This window comes from Panthera pardus, unplaced genomic scaffold (genome assembly GCF_024362965.1).
Source record: "Panthera pardus isolate Hobbes unplaced genomic scaffold, ASM2436296v1 HiC_scaffold_8, whole genome shotgun sequence".
Lineage (NCBI taxonomy): Eukaryota > Metazoa > Chordata > Mammalia > Carnivora > Felidae > Panthera > Panthera pardus.
In genome coordinates this window covers 64,787,097-64,808,287 of record NW_026527013.1, presented here as the reverse complement: position 1 = coordinate 64,808,287, position 21,191 = coordinate 64,787,097, and the positions used below count along the sequence as shown (strand labels likewise).

The window sequence follows — 21,191 nt, the reverse complement described above, 5'->3', positions numbered from 1 at the left end:
TATTGTAGTGCTTGTCCTATAATTGGCATGCAATAAATGGCAGTTTGTTTCACATGGCTTCAGGAAGACTGGGTCATAATATCTGGTCATATTTTGTAAATCTCAGTGGAAGGACCATACCTACAAAAAAGATATATAAAACACCATTGATGCTTGATTACAATTTTAACCAGAAATCTAGATATCATTCGGTTAGGAATCAAAATATATGACCAAGGTTTAGACAAGGGAGGTCATGATATTTTTGTGAGGATCTGCCCTTCACTTCATTGAGCGTCAAGATCACCAGAGCTGAATGACGGGGTTAGGGGGACATCCATTCCTTGTATCTGTGGGGAGTACTGTACAAGAGCATTTTGAAAATCTGGTCATAGAGGCCCGTGTTCTAAAAGTGAATGATAATACTTCAAATCCCAGGACCTAGTGTAACGCAGAGTTTGGTTCTTAACCCCATCATTCACTAGCCTGAAATGTAAACCTATTTTCCAACTTCCCCAAGCCCACATATACTTCTCTGCAAAAAAGGGGAGAATATTAACCTGTGAGGCTAAATGAGGTAATAAATTAAAGCACCTAGCATAATTCTTGGCTTAGAGTTTATGTTTATCAATTGTCTAACAGCGGGTTTTTAAAAACTATTTAATAACCTATTTTGCTATGTATATATACATGTATATATATATGTATATACATATACACACACACACACACACATATATATATATATATATATATATATATATATATATATAACATTAATGGTTTCATAGAAAAGCATTACTTACTGGATAGTTTTCACTTTTAAAATTCTAATTTGCAAGAAATACATGCTTAGGAAGGGAATAATGCCTGAAATCAAATAAAAATAGAATGTATTGACTTGATAACATAAATATAATATATAAAGGAAAATGGGAAAAGGAATAGTTCCATAAAGTGTATTTGAAAACAGTTCTGCCTAAGATTTCAATTGCAGGAATTTTTGAAATAGAAAAGTAATCATTAAATATTACTAAAGTTTAAATGAGGTTGAGAAATGTTTACATTTCCTGAAAATTGAATTTAAACTAAGGCAGCAATACTTACAATTGCTTTCACTCATCAGACTGTGTCAATGATATCCTAACGTGACTTCATTTATATCCTTTGATTGCTGTTGGGAATTCTGAGCCTGTATAACGCATAAGTCATAGGCTTTGTGTACTTCTCTGAACTCACAGGAAGGAGTTATCAATACACATCTCTTGGGCCATCAAATGTCCATGTGCCAAGCAGAGTGCATTTTCTGTTAAACCTTCCTAATCTGATTGACCGTTTGGGTGAACACGTCTAGCATGAATGTCAGCGTCACTTAATGTTCAACGGGATTTATTCCTTTAAAAATGAGGCATTTGGCACCCAAAATAATAGGATACCTAGGAATAAACCCAACCAAAGGGGTGAAAGACTTGTACTCTGAAAACTAGAAGACACTGATGAAAGAAACTGAAGACGACACAAAGGAATGGTAAGACATCCCATGTTCATGGATTGGAAGAACAAGTATTGTTGAAATGTCTATATTACCCAAAGCAATCTACACATTTAATGCAATCCCTATCAAAACACCAACAGTGTTTTTCACAGAATGAAGAATCCTAAAATTTGTACAGAACCACAAAAGACCCCACATAACCAAAGCAATCTTGAAAAAGAAAAGCAAAGCTGGAGGCATCACAATTTCGGACCTCAAGTTATATTGCAAACCTTTAGTGATAAAAGCAGTATGATACTGGCACAAATATAGACACATAGATCAGAACAGAATAGAAAACCCAGAGATATATGGTCAAAATTAATCTTTAACATAGCAGGAAAGAATATCCAATGGAAAAAGACAATCTCACCAACAAATGGTGTTGGGAAAACTGGACAGCAACATGCAAAGGAATGAAACTGGACCACTTTCTTACACTTCACACAAATATAATTTTAAAATGGATTAAAGACCTAAATGAGAGACCTGAAACCATAAAATCCAGAAGAGAACACACACAGAAACTTCTTTGACAGTGGCCATAGCAACTTCTCTCTAGATATGTCTCCTGAGGCAAGGGAAACAAACAAACAAATAAACAAAACTAAAACCGAAATCAAAATCAAATAAAAAGCTTTTTCACAATGAAAGAAACAATCAACAAAATAAAAGACAACCTATGGAATGGGAGAAGATATTTGCAAATGACATATCTGATAAAGGGTTAGTATCCAAAATATATAAAGAACTTATCAAACTCAACACCCAAACAACAAATAATCCAATTTAAAATGGGCAGAAGACATGAATAGACATTTATCTAAGAAGACAGCCAGATGGCCAACAAATACACGCAAAGATGGTCAACATCACTCATCACCAGGGAAATGCAAATCAAAACTGCAGTGAGATACCACCTCATTCCTGTCTGAATGGCTAAAAAAACCCCAAAATACAAAACATAAGAAACAAGGGTTGGTGAGGATGTGGAGAAAGAGGAACTGTCTTGCACTATTGGTGGGAATGCAAACTGGCACAGCCAGGGTGGAAAACAGGTGGAGGTTTCTCAAAAAGTTAAAAGAGAACTACTTTATGATTCAGCAATGGCACTACTGAGTATTTACCCAAAGAATACAAGAACTCTAATTCCAAGGGATCCATGCGCCTTGATGTTTATAGCAGTATTATCTACAATAGGTAAGTTATGGAAGCAGCCCAAGTGTTGAAAAGCTTTAGTAATCAAAGCAATATGATACTGGCACAAATATAGACACATAGATCAATAGAACAGAATAGAAAACCCAGAGATAAACCCACAACTATATGGTCAAAATTAATCTTTGACATAGCATATACATATATATATTCCATTGACATAGCATATACATATATATATTCCATCGTATATATACTCAGCCATAAAAAATGAAACCCTGCCATTTGCAATGACTTGCATAGAGCTAGAAAGTATTATGCTAAGCCAAGTAAGTCAGTAAAATATGATTTTGCTTATATGTGGAATTTAAGAAACAAAACAAATGATCAAAAGGAAAAATAGGGAATCCAAGAAACAGACCCTTAACTAGAGAGAACAAATTGATGGTTACCAGAGGGGAGGTGGGTGGGGGTGGGAGGTGATGGGGTTAAGGAGGGCACTTGTCGTGATGAACACCAGGTGATTTATGGAAGTGTTGAATTATTATATTGTATACCTGAAACTAATATAGCATGTAACTAATTAGAATTAAAAACATAAAACAAAAAATAAAAAATAAAATAAAAATTAGGTGTTTGGGCTTAATTTCTACATTTTTATGTTAAAGTTAAAACAGCAGGTGCTTTGCAAAGCTCAGAGGGAATTCTGCGGTGGAGTTCAGACAACCACCACTTTCTAACATGTCTCCAACTGCTTGTGGAAATCTGTGTTTTTGCAGAAATGACTCAGTTCACTGGTTTATGATTTTATTAGATACCTATCGAGGTTTAATTATGTTATGTAAGAAGATTCAAATATGCATATAAATACTGGACAGTGAAAGTCTAAGGCAAGAAACTTATATTCTAAAAGTTGGAACAAAGTAAATGAACGCTGCAAATAACAAAACTGTTAAACTTGACCTGTTTTATTGTCACTAAGCACCAGTGTCTCCTCGGTATAAGAAATGATGTTCAACATGACAAATTTTACACCAGAAACCGTTTGTTTCCTGACCTGCATCAGAACTGGCCAGTGGCCGTGTAATGGCTGTTCACCATAAACCCTGCAACAGTGGGCATTCGTATGTCTCAGGATGCTGCAACCTGGACATTCAGGTTTGCAACTCAACCGAGAAACCAGGAGACAACAGGGAAGGCAAACAGTCATGGGAGCTTTGAGTTGCTCTTGAAGATGTTCACTGGCCTTAAGTAAGGACAGCAAAAAAACTCCGAGTTAATATATTGAAAACAAGTCAGCAAGCCTTTAACATAAAGGTATACTAGATGATATTCTGGGGACCGAATGTTCCATAGCCTGAAATAAAGAGAGCTTAGCATAAATAGTAGAGCATACGGAAAAAATAAATTGTGATGCAAAAGTGTGATATGATCTCTACATCAGGCAAAGGTAAAATGCCAAATGAACAGTATGGCAGGGGCATAGACAGTCCGATTAAGAGCAAAGAATTCTTCTCAGCAGTGACGGCCCTTAAATTGGATATTGGAAAATGGCTAATACCTCAAAATGCTGACAAGGCAGGGACTTGGGATGTAGCGGCCATGTTCGAGCATGGTTGGAGGCACCCAAAGCCTAAGGCTCTAACAGCCAGTGGTAGACAGGGGCAGGGTGTGGGCTGTGACCTCACAGTGAAGATTCCAGTCCATACACTGAGCTTGGCTGTAACTCTGGGTGCAAGTGGCGAAATTCAGTCAAAGATGGCATCTGTGTTTAGGAAATTCAACTGGGAGACTGGGGAGTCTGGTTTGGAATGGGAAGGATGAACCAGCTGTATGTGGGACAGTGAGAAGTGGCCCCTGGCATGGAAAACATATGGGTTGTGAACTCCCATTTATTCTGGGAGGAGCAAATTGCTGTCTCTGAATATGAGTCTTCAGAAGTGACTGCCCCAGCCACCCACAGCGGCTACCAGTGGGAACAGAGTGGGTGGGTAAGCCTAGTAAGAACATTATGTTGCAAGTTATACTGGCCAGTGAAGCCCATATGCTGGTGCCATAGGTGCCCTGACTGGTATCTCTGCAACGGCCTCCTTACTCAGATGACAGGGAGCCTTAATCACCTTTCCTTATTGTTTTCAAGTGAACTATAACCCCAATGTGGGGCTCAAACTCACGACCTGAGATCAAGAGTCACATGCTCTACTGACCGAGCCAGCTGGGTGCCCCCTCACCTCTCCTTATTACCTTGCGTTGGAGAAGACCGTCTGATTTTTTAATAATTAATGGAAGTAAACTTGATCTCTTGCCTATTAAAGCAAATATGGTACATTGTTAATATTTGTGAAATTTGGCTTGTGTCACGTACCAGTTCTAGCACTTTTTGGGTGGACTCTTTCGGGTTTTCCATGTAGAGCATCATGTCATCTGTGAAGAGTGAAAGTTTGACTTCTTTGCCAATTTGGATGCCTTTTCTTTCATTTTGTTGTCTGCTGACGCTTGGACTTCCTACACTACGTTAAACAACAGCGGTGAGAGTGGACATCCCTGTAGTGTTCCTGATCTCAGGGGGAATGTTCTCAGTTTTTCCCCACGGTGGATGATACTAGCTGTGGGCCCTTCATATACAGCTTTTATGATGTTAAGGTAAGTTCCTTCTATCCTGACTTTCTTGAGGGTTTTTATTAAGAAAGGTTGCTTTGTCAAATGCTTTTTTCTGAATCTATTGACAGGATCATATGGTTCTTATCCTTTCTTCTATTCGTGTGATGTATCACGTTGATTGATTTGAGAATATTGAACGAGCCCTGCAGCCCAAGAATGAATCCCACTTGATCATGGTGAATAGTTCTTTTAATATACTGTTGAATTCGATTTGCTGGTATCTTGTTGAGAATTTCTGCATCCAGGTTCATCAGGGACATTGGCCTGTAATTCTATTTTTTCCTGGGGTCTCTGTCTGGTTTGGGAATCAAGGTGTAATGCTGGCTTCATAGAATGAGTCTGGAAGTTTTTCTCCCCTTTCTATTTTTTGGAACAGCTTGAGAATGATAGGTATTATCTCTGCTTTAAATGTCTGGTAGAATTCCCCAGGGAAACCCTCTGGTCCTGGACTCTTATTTGTTGGGAGATTTTTGATAACAGTTTCAATATCTTTGCTGGTTATGGGTCTGTTCAAATTTTCTATTTCTTCCCTTCTGAGTTTCGGTAGTGTGTGGGCATCTAGGAATTTGTCCATTTCTTCCAGATTGCCCAGTTTGTTGGCATATATTTTTTCATAGTATTCTCTAATATAAAATCAATGTACAGAAATCAGTTGCATTTCTATATACCAGTAATGAAGCAACAGAAAGAGATATTAAGGAATTGATCCCATTTACAATTGTACCAAGAACCATAAAATACCTAGGAATAAACCTAACCAAAGAGTAAAAGATCTGCATGCTGAAAAATATAGAAAGCTCATGAAAGAAACTGAAGAATACCCAAAGAAGTGGAAAACCATTCCACGCTCATGGATTGGAAGAATATTGTTAAAATGCCGATACTACCCAAAGCACTCTACGTATTCGATGCGATCCCAATCAAAATAGCACCAGCATTCTTCACAGAGCTAGAACAAACAATCCTAAAGTTTGTATGCAACCACAAAAGACCCTGAATAGCCAAAGTAATGTTGAAAAAGAAAAACCAAAGCTGGAGGCATCACAATCCTGGACTTTTAGCCTGTATGAAAAAGCAGTCATCATCAAGACAGCATGGTATTGGCACAAAAACAGACACACAGACCAATGGAACAGAATAGAGAAAGGAGAAATAGACTCACAAATATATGGCCAACTAATCTTCGACAAGGCAGGAAAGAGTATCCAATGGAAAAAAAGACAGCCTCTTTAGAAAATGGTGCTGAAAGAACGGGACAGAAGCATGCAGAAGGATGAAACACAACAGTTTTCTTACACCATACACAAAAACAAATTCAAAATAGATGAAAGACCTAAATGTGATACAGGAAACCATCAAAATCCTACAGGAGAAAACAGCCAGTAAACTCTTTGACCTTAGATGCAGCAACTTCTTTAAATTTTTTTTTAACATTTATTCATTTTTGAGACAGACAGAGCATGAGTGGGAGAGGGGCAGAGAGAGAGGGAGACAACAGAATCCAAAGCAGGCTCCAGGCTCTGAGCTGTCAGCACATGCCCCAATGTGGGGCTCAAACTCATGGACCGCGAGATCATGACCTGAGCCGAAGTCAGACGCTTAACTGACTGAGACACCCAGATGCCCCTCAGCTGCAGCAACTTAATACTTGACATGTCCCCAAAGGCAAGGGAAATAAAAGAAAAAATGAACTACTGGGACCTCATCAAGATAAAAAGCTTCTGCACACCAATCAACAAAACTAAAAGGCAACCAACGGAATGGGAGATGGTATTTGCAAATGGCATAGAGGATAAAGGGTTAGTATAAAAAATCTATAAAGAACTTACCAAACTCAACACTCAAAAACAAAAAATCCAGTGAAGAAATGGGCAGAAGACATGAATAGACACTTTTCCAAAGAAGACATCCAGATGGCTAAGAGACACATGAAAAGATGCTCAGCATTGCTCAATATCAGGGAAATATAAATCAAGACCACTCTGAGATACCACACCACACCAGTCAGAGTGGCTAAAAGTAACAACTCAGGAAACAATAGATGTTGTCGAGGATGTGGGGAAAGGGGAACCCTCTTGCACTGTTGGTGGGAATGCAAACTGGTGCAGCCACTCTGGAAAACAGTGTGGAGGTTCCTCAAAAAATTAAAAATAGAACTACCCTACAACCCAGCCTAGCACTTCTGGGAAATTATCCAAAGGCTACAGGAATGCTGATTTGTAGGGCCACATGTACCCAATGTTTACAGCAGTGCTATCAACAATAGTCAAATTATGGAAAGAGCCCAAATGGCCATCAACTGATGAACGGATAGAGAAGATGTGGTTTATATATACAATGGAATACTACTCGGCGATGAAAAAGAATGAAATCTTGCCATTTGTAACAATGTGGATAGAGCTGGAGTGTATTATGCTAAGTGAAATAAGTCAGAGAAAGACAAATATCATATGATTTCACTCCTATGTGAATTTGAGAAACTTAACAGATGAACAGAGGGGAAGGGAAGGAAAAATAAGTTATAAACAGAGAGGGAGCCAAACCATAAAAGACTCTTGAATATACAGAGAACAAACTGAGAGTTTGTGAGGGGTGGGGGGTTGAGGGGTGGGAGGTGGGTGATGGGCATTGAGGAGGGCACTTGTGGGGATGAGCACTGGGTGTTGTATGTAAGTGATGAGTCACGTTAATCTGCTCCTGACACCAAGACTACACTGTATGTTACTAACTTGACAATACATTTTTAAAAAATGGCTTGTGTCCTTAATTCTGTTTTCTATATAGTTAAACTATATTTTAAACGAACAGGCATAGTTTTCAACAAGTCTCGGCTGTTGTGTGCATTGTGCACATTCCAAATAATGGACACATTAAACACAGTTCACTGCTCAAAATCAAAACAAAACCCAAAATATGAAAACACCTGAATTCTCTGAAATTTTTGGTTTTTTTTAAACATTGTGTATACATATAATGTTTGTATTAGGGGACTAGAGAGTTTCTACTTATTTATTTATTTATTCATTCATTCATTCATTTAAGTTTATTTTTATTTTGAGAGAGAGAGAGAGTGCGCAAGCAGGGGAGGGGCAGAGAGACAGGGAGAGAGTGAATCCCAAGCAGGCTCACACTGGCAGTGCAGAGCCCAACCAGGGGCTCGATTTCATGAACCGTGAGATCATGACCTGAGCTGAAGTCAAGAGTCAGAGCTTAACCGACTGAGCCACCCAGGCACCCCAAAAGGAGATTTTCTTAAACATGTTCATGATGCTACAAATTTTAAAATGGGTAAGAAGTCGTCTCTTAAACATGTTCGACCACACAAAGGAGATGAAGAAATTGAAAGTCTCAAAAAGTCGAAAGAAAAATACTGAAACAAAAGATAGTTTCGAGGCATATCAACCCCTTGCGGTCAAGGATGCTCTCGCCTCCGCATTTGCTCTAGCCTCTGGCCCAGTATGGATGCATCTAAAGTGTGCTGTGTGCAAGAATAAAAGGCAAGGTTTTAAAATTACGCAAGCTTCTGTGGAATGTGGAAATACTGACATCCATCAATGGCGGATGGGAGGGATTCTGTGACTGAAAGAATGAATCTCAATAGAAAGTCAGATTAGATCACTTCCAGAATCATCCTGTTGTTTACATAGGTCACTTCCCTTTTGCAGACACACAAGTTGGGTAATTTGGAACAAATTCATGTAATACATTTTAAGCACAGTTTCTTCTTTCAACGTGAATAAGTCCCCTAACAATTAACGGGACTCGTGGGGCAGGCTGATTGGAATACTAAGAATGATGGCTCTCCAAAAACGTCTGCACTTGAGCTTGGAGGCTCCTTGTTCAGGACTATGTCCAAACCAGAATATTTTGCAATCAGATAACTTGGACTTGTATTTCCCTCTTTATAATGCACGTATTAAGGTTATTAAACTCATTGAATAGTTTCGTTGTTAAAATCTCGGTAAAATGTTCTATGGGAAAAAAGAAGAAGAAAATAAAATTTCGACCTGCTATAGCTTTATAGATGTGGAAGTCTACACTAATGGCAAGAAATAACCTAAGTGTAATAAGCTTCTCTTAGACAAAAATGCAAATCATATCATTCCATATTAAGGATATGCAGTGTCGTCAACCCGGGTTCTGCCATGTTTGGTTTCCATATTGTTCTTACGTGGAAAGAGGACCGTGGGGTTGAAACCAGAGACAGAGTTACTCTAACAACAGCCACTGCCCTCCAGCTCTCCCAACCGTGCTGGGGACAAGGGTGGGTCACATGCCTTTACAGCAAGTGAGAGCCAGTTTCCCAAGATGGTCTCCCGTTCACTCTCTCTGCAACAAAGTACCAGGTTTCCTGAAATTCTCACAGCACTCAAGGTCCCCTTGCCATCACTTCAGAGCTCACCGCCCATCCGGGTAGGGGCTGCATCACCAAAGGAGGCAGGGAGGCTCTGCACCTCATCCACTGAGTCTCTAACGGCTGCATGCCTGATGGGGAGAGAAGAGGCTGTTTGTGTAGCGTTAGCGATAGCTAATGACCCACCTCCTCATGGGGACTGGTGCCCATTGTTGGCAAAACCATCACTTGTAGGACCCTGTCTCAAAAAAAAAAAAATCTACCTTTGGATAATAGAATGCTGATGGCCAATGCCTAGTAGGCTTTAGTGGCAAAGGTTAAGTTTTGGAAAGCAAATAGCTAATACTTCCCCTGAGTATTTTCTTGAAAATCTATGTGTGTGGAGCCCATATGGCCCACAATGTTCTTGATAGACAAGATTAAAATTAAGTGTAAGCATACGGAAAGTTCTTGAGGCTTCATTTAGGGCTGGCTTTGCATTTATTAAGGTGCACAGTGGCTCACGTTTTCACTAATGACAAATATATCAATTTTTCTTGATTATTCAACCTTTAATGATGGAATGATTTCTTAAGATACTGGATGATATTTTGGTATTCTCTGCTCTTTTTAGGAAAGCTTTCCAACCTCCCTTTGCTGACCTCTAACTGGGCTCCTGCCACAATGCACTATAATTTCTTACTCATGTCATGCCAAGGGCCAAAAGCCCAGGAAGGCGAGAAACCATGCTTTATTTCCTGTTTTTGTCATCAAATAATTTATACTATTAATATGTGCTTAATTCAAGCTCTGGGGGTAAATAAAAGTATGGGGGGAAAACTTTACAGATTTCAAATCGTGATTATAATTTTCCTTTTTCACCTTACACCTTTTCAGACTGAGAACCTTTTCACTAGTGTGCCAAGTGTCGATGCTAATGGCAGAAATATTCTCTAATAGGCCCTGCGCAAGGGTCAGGATTTGTGGCGGCAATTGAAGAGAAATCAAATTGATTTGGAATTACATGTTAACTACACAAAAGTCACAGAGCGGACATTGCCTTTAGCGCTGTTGTTTTCACATCCTGGATGGGACTCCCTTCACTCTGCTTTCAAAATACAGGGCTATCTTCTGATTTTACTCTGTCTTGTATGGAGGGTAGGTGATCATTCCAGTGAGAAACATGTGTCCATCTAGTGGAGAGCTGGGATCCCTGCACCAGGTGTAGACTTGTCTGGGGTCTGTTTTCCTCCACTCTGCCCCAATCAAGAAATCCCCCTCTCTCCCTGCACGCTTCAGCTTTACAGAACAATGCAAACTGTCCAGCCTACCCTGTTGCTTAAGTTATGAGATGACTAAAGGGCACGCTCAGAAGAGAAAGTAATGAACAGAGGATGAACCGTATGTGTGTGTCCAAGTACGGTCCCCAACGCGGAAGCATCGAAACATAGGAAAAGTGCATGCCTGTTGTCTTGGTATGATTCATCAGTGACTGAAAACGGAGGTGGTAAAACCTGTAAGTCATCAGAAGAAGGAAATGTATTTATGTGAAGTAGACTGGATCTCCTAAGGACACTAGATCGATCTCTGTGATGAAACAGAATGGGGGCAGGATTTCCAGATTTCATCATCGTATGGGCCATCGACGGGTGCAGTGTTCCCAGAGGTGAGGCAGAATCAGCCACCACAAACAACCTCGTGTGATGGAATCAGAAAGGAATCAGATATGCAGGTACGCAGTGAAGGCGGTTGACAACACAGCATTTTTAATCTGTATCTATAGAAAACATTTATATAAGCTCTCTAATAGAGGGATTATAGAAATACATTTAATATATAATAGTGTACTTCGGTGTACTTACTGTGAAAATAGCACATTTATTTAGAGAGGGGGTTTTGTGCCCAAAGTTCTTGTGGATGTTTTGAAATAGACCCATTTCCTTCTTCTGCAGGAAACGGTTACCGAGAAGCGCAAAAGGTACGCACAACTTTGCACACTCCTCATCAAAAGTCTTCTCCTTTTGGATGACATTCCCCAGAGTCATCTAGAGTGTTCACGTCTGTAAAATATTCTAGAAAAACGTCTGTTTTTTACGGCCCCGTGTCTACACCTGCCGGCATTCGTGCCTCGTGCACATGGCCTGTCTTTCAATTCTCCACGTCCCTTCCTCGTAAGTACAGTGACATATGGTACACTCGTCCGTCTTCACTTCTCTTCCAGCTGGGATGACAGCAGTTTCTGCAAAGCAGTTTGGACCTGGAACGCAGAAAAACGTGTTATACTCGCAGCGAGCGTTAATCTATAATGTATTTAATTAGGCAGTCAGCTTCACAGGATATGTTGTATTCACTGTCCCACGGATGACAGTGGGAAACCTATGCTTTAAATAATACGAAGTACCCCCACCTTTTTTGTGTGTGAAATGAAACTGGCATTATTTACATGTTTTTACGAGTGGCAATACTGTGATTTTCACGAACGGTTCCGTTTTGGGGCCTTATATGTAAGTCACACTGGCAACCATTGGATTTAATTTTAAGTAATCATAGGAAAAAGTTAGTGAAATGTAACTTTCAAAGAGCCAGGCTGAGTCTGATTCTCCAAGGCACTTTTACAAGAGAGAGCTTAAATAAGCAAGCAGCAGGTTTCTAGATGTCACCATACGAACCAATGACCTGAGGGGCTCCTGAAACACTGGCTGCTGGTCCCACCCCCAGAGCGTCTGACTCATGAAGTATGGGATGGGGCCAGAGGATCTGCTTTGATGACAAGTTCTCAGGTGCTGCTGCCACGAATGGTGGTCTGGGGCCCACGCTTTTGAAAAGCACCGTCTTAGCGTTTACCAGCCTGTGCGTCTTCCCCAGGCTTCCACGTGGGCCAAAGATCCCTAAAAATCTCAGCGTCAGCCGTAAGCTTCTCTGCCACCTGCATCATGCTCTATGGAAGGTCAGGGATATGAAGGAATGGTTGCCAACGTGAGTTGACACGAACTGTTTTTATGTTACGCTTCACGCAGCTGATCTGGATCTGAACAGCTGCCTCCAAACCTCCCTCCAGAGTGGAAATGTCAGGAATTACCGTGGCCTCAACAAGGGCTCCCAGCACTGAACTTCAGCAGCGAGTCACATTCTCATTCTCCCTTCCTTTGCTTCCACGGTCTTTGATAATATGCCCGCTACCAAAGTAGGCTGAACTGTGATGTGTGAAGTCATAAAAGAGATGGAAGACATTCACCGACACCATTTGTCAAAATAAACTAATCCAAACAAGCTCCACGATGAAAACAGAATAATTCTAGGGGTTCCTGGGTGGTTCAGTCAGTTAAGTGGCTGTTGATTTCAGCTCAGGTCACGACCTCATGGTTCGTGAGTTCAAGCCCCACGTCAGGCTCCCTGTTGATGGTGTAGAGCCTGCTTGGGACTCTCTCCCTTCTCTCTCTCTTAAAATAAATAAACTTAAAAAAAAGAAAAAGAAATTTGTAAAAAAAAAACACAACAGAATAATTCTAGGCAGAAAAACTCATGTTTTTATGGCTACTGTTTTTCACATTAGCCAAGCTGCAAAGTGTACTAGCTCCTAACTATCACACACTGGAACCTATGTCCCAGTGCACACAGCCCCTTCTCCCTCCAGGAACTCTGCTCTCTTCTTGCCCTCGGCCTCCCCACCCAGCCCTAGGATTCATCTCTTGACTTCATTTTTTCTCCCTTGGAGACCTTGAAATGTTAGCAATCATCCATCTGGGGAGGAAGCCGTGTTGCAGCTCCAACCCCCTCTCTGCTGAGCGCTAGTCCTGTGTCTCCAGCCTGCTGGTGCTTCAGTCTTCCCAGGGGTGGTCAAGTCCCTCCCCTCTGTCAGCTCTGGTGAACTGCCATATTTCACTTTATTTTTATTTTTTAAAAATTTTTTAGTGCTTATTTATTTTTGAGACAGAGAGAGGATGAACAGGGGAAGGGCAGAGAGAGGGGGAGAGAGAGAATCCCAAGCAGGCTCTGCACTGTCAGTGCAGAACCCGATGATGATCTCACAAACTGTGAGCTCGTGACCTGAGCTGAGATCAAGAGTTGGACGCTTAACCAACTGAGCCACCCAGGTGCCCCAAACTGCAATATTTTAAACACATACATACCCTTGCCCACCCAGTAGGCCAACATGAGGTCCTTTGTCTCCGCACATTCCCACTAAACCCACTCGGGACTGCCTTCCAAGCTCCTCAGGGAGGGATGGCTTCCTCAGCTCTGTGAGGTCAGAGCCGGCCAGTGCCATGGCCATGCTCTGGGAAGGACTCACTTTGTCAATACCTGCCCTACTCGGCAAGTGAAACACCCATGAATCTTATATTCTCACTCTCTTTGGCATGCTTTCTTTCCATTTGTCTCCTTTGCAGAGTTTAATTTAAGGACACAATCTCCTAATTTGCCCTAAACTCTGTCAGTGTGCTTTGCACACAGAAGACACACCATAATTGCCCAGAAAACCCATACTCATAGGTATAGGTATTTACAGGTCTCTACTCCAGAAAAATCTGGATTCAAAGTCTGATACCACTGCTTGATAGTTATGTGATCTTGGAATAAGCAATATAATTGTTTTGAGCTTCACTAGCCTGAATTACAGATGGGCAGAAGACCTGAATAGACACTTCTAATGAAGACAACAGACACATACAAAGATCCTCAACATCAACCATCATCAGTGCATATCAAAACCACAATGAGATATCACCTCACACCTCTCAGAATGGCCAAAATCAAAAAGACAAGAAATAACAAATGTTGGCAAAGATGTAGAGAAATGGGAACCCTTGTGCACTATTGGTGGGAGTGCAAATTGGTGCAACCACTGTGGAAAACAGTATAGAGATTCCTCAGAAAATTAAAAATAGAACTACTCTACTGGGTATTCTGCTACTGGGTATTCACCCAGAAAAACAAAAACACTAATTTGAAAAGATATTTGCAGGGGCACCTGGGTGGCTCAGTTGGTTAAGCATCCAACTTCGGCTCAGGTCATGATCTTGTGGTCCATGACTTTGAGCCCCACATCGGGCTCTGTGCTGACAGCTCAGAGCCTGGAGCCCAGTTCATATTCTGTGTCTGCCTCTCTCTCTTTCCCTTCCCAACTCACACTCTGTCTCTGTCTCTCTCTCTCTCTCTCAAAAACTAAATGAACATTAAAAAAAAAGATATGTGAACCCTTATGTTGTTGCACCATTATTTATAATCACCAAGATATGGAAGCTTTCTGAAAGTCCATTGATAGGTGAATGGATAAAAAAAGATGTGGAATATATACACAATGGAATACTACTCAGCCATCAAAAAGAATGAGATCTTGCTATTCGCAGCCACCTGGATGGACCTAAAAAGTATTAATTCTAAGTGAAATAAGTCATTCAGAGAAAGACAAATACTGTATGGTTATATATTTTTGCATGCGGATGCCTAATAGTTCTACCACCATTTATTAAAAAGATAATCTTCATTGTCCTGTGTTGACTCCTTTGTCAAAGATCAGGTCACTATATGTGTGCAGGTTTATTTCTGGGTTCCCAATTCTGTTTATTGACCTAGTCATCATACCACACTGTCAGTTCATGTAGATTGTCAAATTTGTAGGCACAAAATTGTTCATTGTATCCCTTTATTATCTTTTTAATATCTGTGGGGTCTGGAGTGATGTCTCCTATTTCACAATATTACTAATTTGTGTCCTCTCTCTTTTCTCTTTAGTTAGCCTGGCTAGAGGCTTCTCAACTGTATTGACTTTTTTCAAAGAACCAAATCCTGGTTTCTTTGACTTTCTCTATTAATTTCCCATTTTCAATTTAATTGATTTCTCCTCAAATTTTTATTAATCTTTTTTCCTTCTGCTTATTTTGATTTAATTAGCTCGTCTCTTTCTAGTTTCCTTAGATGAAGTTTAGACTGATTTTAGTACTTTCTTATTTTCTAATATATGCATTCAATGCCATAAGTACTCCTCTAAGCACTGCTTTTGCTGCACCCCACAAATTCTGATTAAGTTGTGTTTTCATTTTAATGAAGTTCAAAATTAAGTTTTCAAATTTCTCTTGGGACTTCTTTTTTGATCCAGGTGTTATTTAGAAGTCTGTTGTCCATTGCCAAGTATCTGGATTTTCCAGGCATCTTTCTGTTGCTGATTCCTGGTTTAATTCCACTGTGGTCTGAGGGCAGACACCATAGGATTTCTATTCTTTTAAATGTATCGCAGTGTGTTTTGTGGACTAGACTGTGGTTTATCTTGGCAAATAATCCATGTGAACTTGAGAAGAATGTGTATTGTGCCACTGTTGGATAAAATACTCAATAGATGTCAATTGTAACCAGTTGATTGAAGGTATTGAGTTCAACTATGTCCTTACTGATTTTCTGTCTGCTGGATCTGTCCACTTCCGATAGCAGATGTTGAAGTCTCCAACGTAATAGTGAATTCATGTGTTTCTTCTTGCATTTCTATTGGTTATTTTCCCTCATGTATTCTGACACTCTGTTGCTGGTGAATATCACATGGAGGATTATTATGTCTTCTTGAAGAACTGACCTATTTATCTTTATGTTAATTACCTTCTTTTTTTAAAGAAAAAAAATCATGGTTATTTATTTTTGAGAGAGACAGAGACAGAGCATGAGCGGGGGAGGGGCAGAGAGAGAGGGAGACACAGAACCCGAAGCAGGCTCCAGGTTCTGAGATGTCAGCATAGAGCCTGATGCAGGGCTCGAACTCATGAACTGCAAGATCATGACTTGAGCCAAAGTTGGACAACCAACCGACTGAGCCACCCAGGCACCCCAGACCTTCTTTTTATCTGTGATATCTTTCTTTGCTCTGAAGTCTACTTTGAAATTAATATAGCTACTCCTGCTTTCTTTTAATTAGTGTTAAAATAATATATTTTTCTCCATCCACTTCCTTTAAATATATATGTGTTTTATATTTAAATTGGGTTTCTCATGAACAATAGATAGCTGGGTCTTAAAGTTCTGATTCACTCTACTTCTATCTTTTAGGCCATTAATATTTAAAGTGGTTACTGAGGGGTGCCTGGGTGGCTCAGTTGGTTGAGCATCTTATTCTTGATTTTGGTTCAGATCATAATCTCACAGTCATGGGATTGAGCCCTGCATCTGGCTCTGTACTGTGTGTGCAGCCTGCTTGAGATTCTCTCTCTCTCTCTCTCTCTCTCTCTCTCTCTCTCTCTCTGTTCCTCTCCTCTGCTTGTGCATGCTCTGTCTCTCTCTGAAAAATAAAATGAAAGTGTTTATTGATATAATTAGATTTCTATCTACCAGATTTGTTGTTTTCTGTTCCCCTTATTCTTTGTTCTTACTCTTGTTTCCTTCTCTTCTTGCCTTTTCTGGATTTAACTGAGCATTTATTATGATTACATTTTCTCCCTTTTTAAAACACATTTTATACTTCTTTTGTATTTTTTTAAACTGTTAATGCTAGAGTTTGTACTATACATTTACAAATGATCCAAGTCTGCTTTCAAATAACACTATTGTGTCTCCAGAGTGGTGTGAATAATGACAAATAATAACAAATAATCCTAATTCCTCGCTCCCAGCCACTGCATCACTATTATTCATTTCACTTCTCCATAAACATAAAGATAGCTATCCAACTACATACATCAGCATACATAACTGAACACATTGCCTCCTGAATCATTTGGAATGGACTATTATCTGGTAGATCATTTAAGAATATGAAAAATAAAAGTTTTTGTTTTGCTTTTACTTATTCATTCTCTGGTGCTCTTCCTTTATGTAGATCCAAGTTTCTGCATTTCCCTTCTCTCTAAAGAGCTTCTTTTAACATTTCTTGCCAGGGAGGTCTCTTGGCAGAAAGGCCCCTTAATTTTTGTTTGCCAGAGAAAGTCTTTATTTCTCTTTCACTTGTCAAGGATAATTTTGCAGGGCGCAGAATTCTCTCAACACCAACTATTTTTCTCTACTCTACTTGCTTGGATGGTTTCCTAGGAGAAGTCGAATGCAGTCCCTGTATTTGCTCCTCTGCAGGAAAGGTGCTTTTACCTCTGAATTCTTTCAAGATTCTTTGCTTATCTTTGATATTCTGAAGTTTGAATATGGTATGCCTAGGTGTAGGGGGTTTTCTGGTATTTATTCTGCATGGTATTCTCTAGGCTTCCTGGATCTGTGCTTGGTGTGTAACATTAATTTGGGGGAAATTCTTAGTCATTGTCTCAAATTTTGCTTCTGTTCTTTTTTAGGCATCTTCCCCTTCTGATGTCCCCATCATGCATGTATTACACCTTATGTAGATGGTCTATGGATCTTGGATATTCTGCTTATGAGCCCATCAAAGGAATTCTTCATTTATGTTACTGTTTTTGATCTCTAGCATTCTTCTAGCATCCTGGCATTTCTTTTTGATTTTTAGAGCTTCCATCACTCAACTTACATTACCCATCCATTCTTGCGCATTGTCTGCTATTTCCATTAGAACCCTTAGGATATTAATCACAGTTATTTTAAAATCCTGGTTTGAGGGGCACCTGGGTGGCTCAGTCGGTTAAGCGTCCGACTTCAGCTCAGGTCACGATCTCACGGTCCGCAAGTTCGAGCCCCATGTCGGGCTCTGGGCTGACGGCTCAGAGCCTGGGAGCCTGCTTCTGATTCTGTGCCTCCCTCTCTCTCTGCCCCTCCCCCATTCATGCTCTGTCTCTGTCTCAAAAATAAATAAACGTTAAAAAAAATTAAAAAAAAAATCCTGGTTTGATAATTCTAACATGCCATGCCTGACTTGGATTCTGAGGGTTGCTCATCTGTGTTTTTGACCTTTGAGTATGCCTTGTAATTTTTTTTTTTTGACAGTTAAATACATAGTATATTGGGTAAAAGGAAGTGCTGTAAATAGAACTTTAGTAAGATGATGGTAAGGTAAGGGGTGGAGGGAGGGGAAGCATTCTGTATCCTATGACCAAGTCTCGGTCTTTCCATGAGCCTTTGCCTCTGGACTGTGAATTTTGCAAGTGCTTCTTAGTCCCCACCCCCACTTTGGTTGTCCAGGATGGCTAGAGTGGGCTGCACTTGGGTGCTTCCCTTCTCCCATGTGGAAGGCTGAAGTGAGGAGTTGGGTACTTCCCCTACTCCGGGTCAGTTATGTCCTGATAAAACTCCAGAGGGTTAGGCTGGCTCTGGTCAAATATTTTCCCTGGACGGCAGACCTTGTTGAAAAGAATAGAATGACCTGAAAGATTTCAAAATGGATACTTGGTCCCTCTACCTTCCATAAGACATCAGAGCGCATAAAATTATGGGAACCCTCTCCCAGGACCGGGTCCTGCTGGCATTTTTGACTGTCAGACTCATCCACGCTGAACCTCCAGCAATTTGTCAGTTACAGGCTGTGACCTCAGATCTCTGGTGGGTCTAAGAAGAGTTACTGACTTTTCAGTTTGTTGAACTTTTTACGTTTTTAGGATAGAAAGGCACCTGGAAACAGCAATGACTGATTTTTGAAGACTGAACCAGTTTTACATACCTGGAATAAATATCACTTGGTCACAGTGTAAAATTCTTTATATATATTAGAGTATTTTGTTTGTTACTATTGTAGTAAGAAATTTTGTTTACATTTATGCGGGATGTAACACGGACTTCATTGAATGGGTTCGAAAGTGTTCCCTCCTCTATTGTTGGAAGACATTGTGTTGAGGTGGTATCAATTTTTTAAATATTTGGTATTATTCTCCAATGAAACCACATAAGTGGTTTTGAGGGGAGTTTTAAAAATGATGAATTCAATTTCCTGAATAGTTTTCATATAAGTTATCGATTTCCTATTCAGATGATTTGGGGTAGTTTTTATTTTTCAAGGAATTGGTTCATACCTTTTAATTTGTGAAATTCATGTACGTAGAGCTACTGACAGTATTCCTTTTAATGTCTGTTGGGTGTAGAGTGGAATCTCTTGTTTTCTTTCTTTTATTAGTAATTTGTCTCTTCTCCACCCCTAAAATCTTTTGTTTTGCTGGAGGCGTTTATCAATTTTGTGAATCTTTTCAAGGAATCAGTTTTTGTTTCACTGATTTTTCTCTAGTGACTTTGTTTTCAATTTTATTGATTTTTGTTCTCATCTTCATTATTTTTTCTTTCTACTACTTTCGGTTTATTTTGCCTTTCTTTTTCTAGCTTCTTTAAGTGACTTAATTGACTTGAGAATTTTCCTCTTTTTTAAAGTCAGCATTTAGTTTGGTAAGTTTTCCTTCCAGAATTGCTTCAGCTGGTGTCTCGCAGGTGTGGATGGGTTGTATTTTTATTTTCATGAGACATTTAATTTTACAGACTTGTAACTCAAGAACTATTAAGGATCTTGATGGGGGAAAAATGCTCATGATAAGTTGGTACACTAAAATACAAATTACTGCAGAGAATCCTGATGACTAGAAATAGATTCTGGCCACTACTGTCATTCATGGGCAAATAAACCTCCATATAGTTTACCTCCTTAGTAACTAGGGGAATACAGAGAAACAGTTTTTAATCTTTATCAATTAATCTAATTATAAATTTAACTTTCATATTTATATGCTACTTTAACAGAAACATGAAGCACACCGAAAAATTTCACAAACATGGAAAACGAGATTTAGACCAAGTATGAGTCAAGTCACATGGCTCATGTTAACTACTGATACATTACATTATGTTCACCTGGCCTGGTTGTTATTAGAGGACGCTGGCTAAAGACGGCTAATTTCATAATGAACACAGTACATAATGCTTTTCTTACCTCTGGGACAGCCATTTAAGTTAACAGCTGATAGACATTGATAAACTCAACCTCTCTGTGTTAATTTGATGTCAGGGCAAAGGATTTGCAATTGTTAAAGCTGTTGTTTATACCATCTGGACCCCATGAACAGGTGCACCCCCTTCTCTGTGGCTGATGCACAGAATCAGAATAGCTCAGAGCCAACGGGCATGGTGCCTGCTCATGGAGGGCCGTCCACGGGAAGGAGCGTCTCATTCCCTTCAGGGCCTCCACACTCCATCTCTTCAAGTGCAGTCTGTGTTGAGTTCCCCGTTTTGCCCTGGTTACGAGCACAATTAGCCCATGATGGGTGTTCATTTAGGGTGTACTGAACTCACAATACTTTAGGCTGAAGCTCACAAATTCTAAATCAAGCCTGAACCTGCTGGGACATTTGTCATACGAAGGATCCCTCCTGGCTGCTCCTGGGTCTCCCGCAGGACCACCTTCCCCAGTGACAGCCTCAGTGCCCAGCGATGGGCTGGGAGCCCCCGGGGACAGGAGCCACAACTACGCTGCCATTTCATCCCAGGGTCTAGGACTGTAGGCAGCACAGGGCTGGAGCTCAGGAAATACACAATCAGGTTACAGTTTTAGAATTAAATAATGAACGGACATGACTAAAATAAAACTAATACAGCCCTGCTGATGGGTAAGTTGCCAATATCCTTCAGATTTTGACAGCAAGAAATGGAAAGCAGCAATTAGACATGGAATTAATG

At 40.1% G+C, this 21,191-nt stretch overlaps 1 protein-coding gene across 2 annotated transcripts in view; it reads right to left on the bottom strand.

The window, feature by feature from the left end:
• Positions 1-11,409: 11,409 nt before the first annotated feature.
• Positions 11,410-21,191, bottom strand: part of VWC2 (von Willebrand factor C domain containing 2) — a 124,578-nt gene continuing 114,796 nt past the window's right edge. Inside the window, exons 4-5 of one of the 2 annotated variants that reach the window (XR_008420198.1) lie at positions 11,528-11,922; positions 11,410-11,442 (exon numbers count right to left, since the gene is read on the bottom strand). Coding sequence is in view for 1 of the 2 variants with exons in the window: in XM_019451004.2 (XP_019306549.1) it covers positions 11,771-11,922 (152 nt within the window). In the remaining variant the exon portion in view is untranslated. Of the gene's footprint in view, positions 11,923-21,191 lie in introns of both variants that reach the window. The other variant, XM_019451004.2, reaches the window with a different exon arrangement.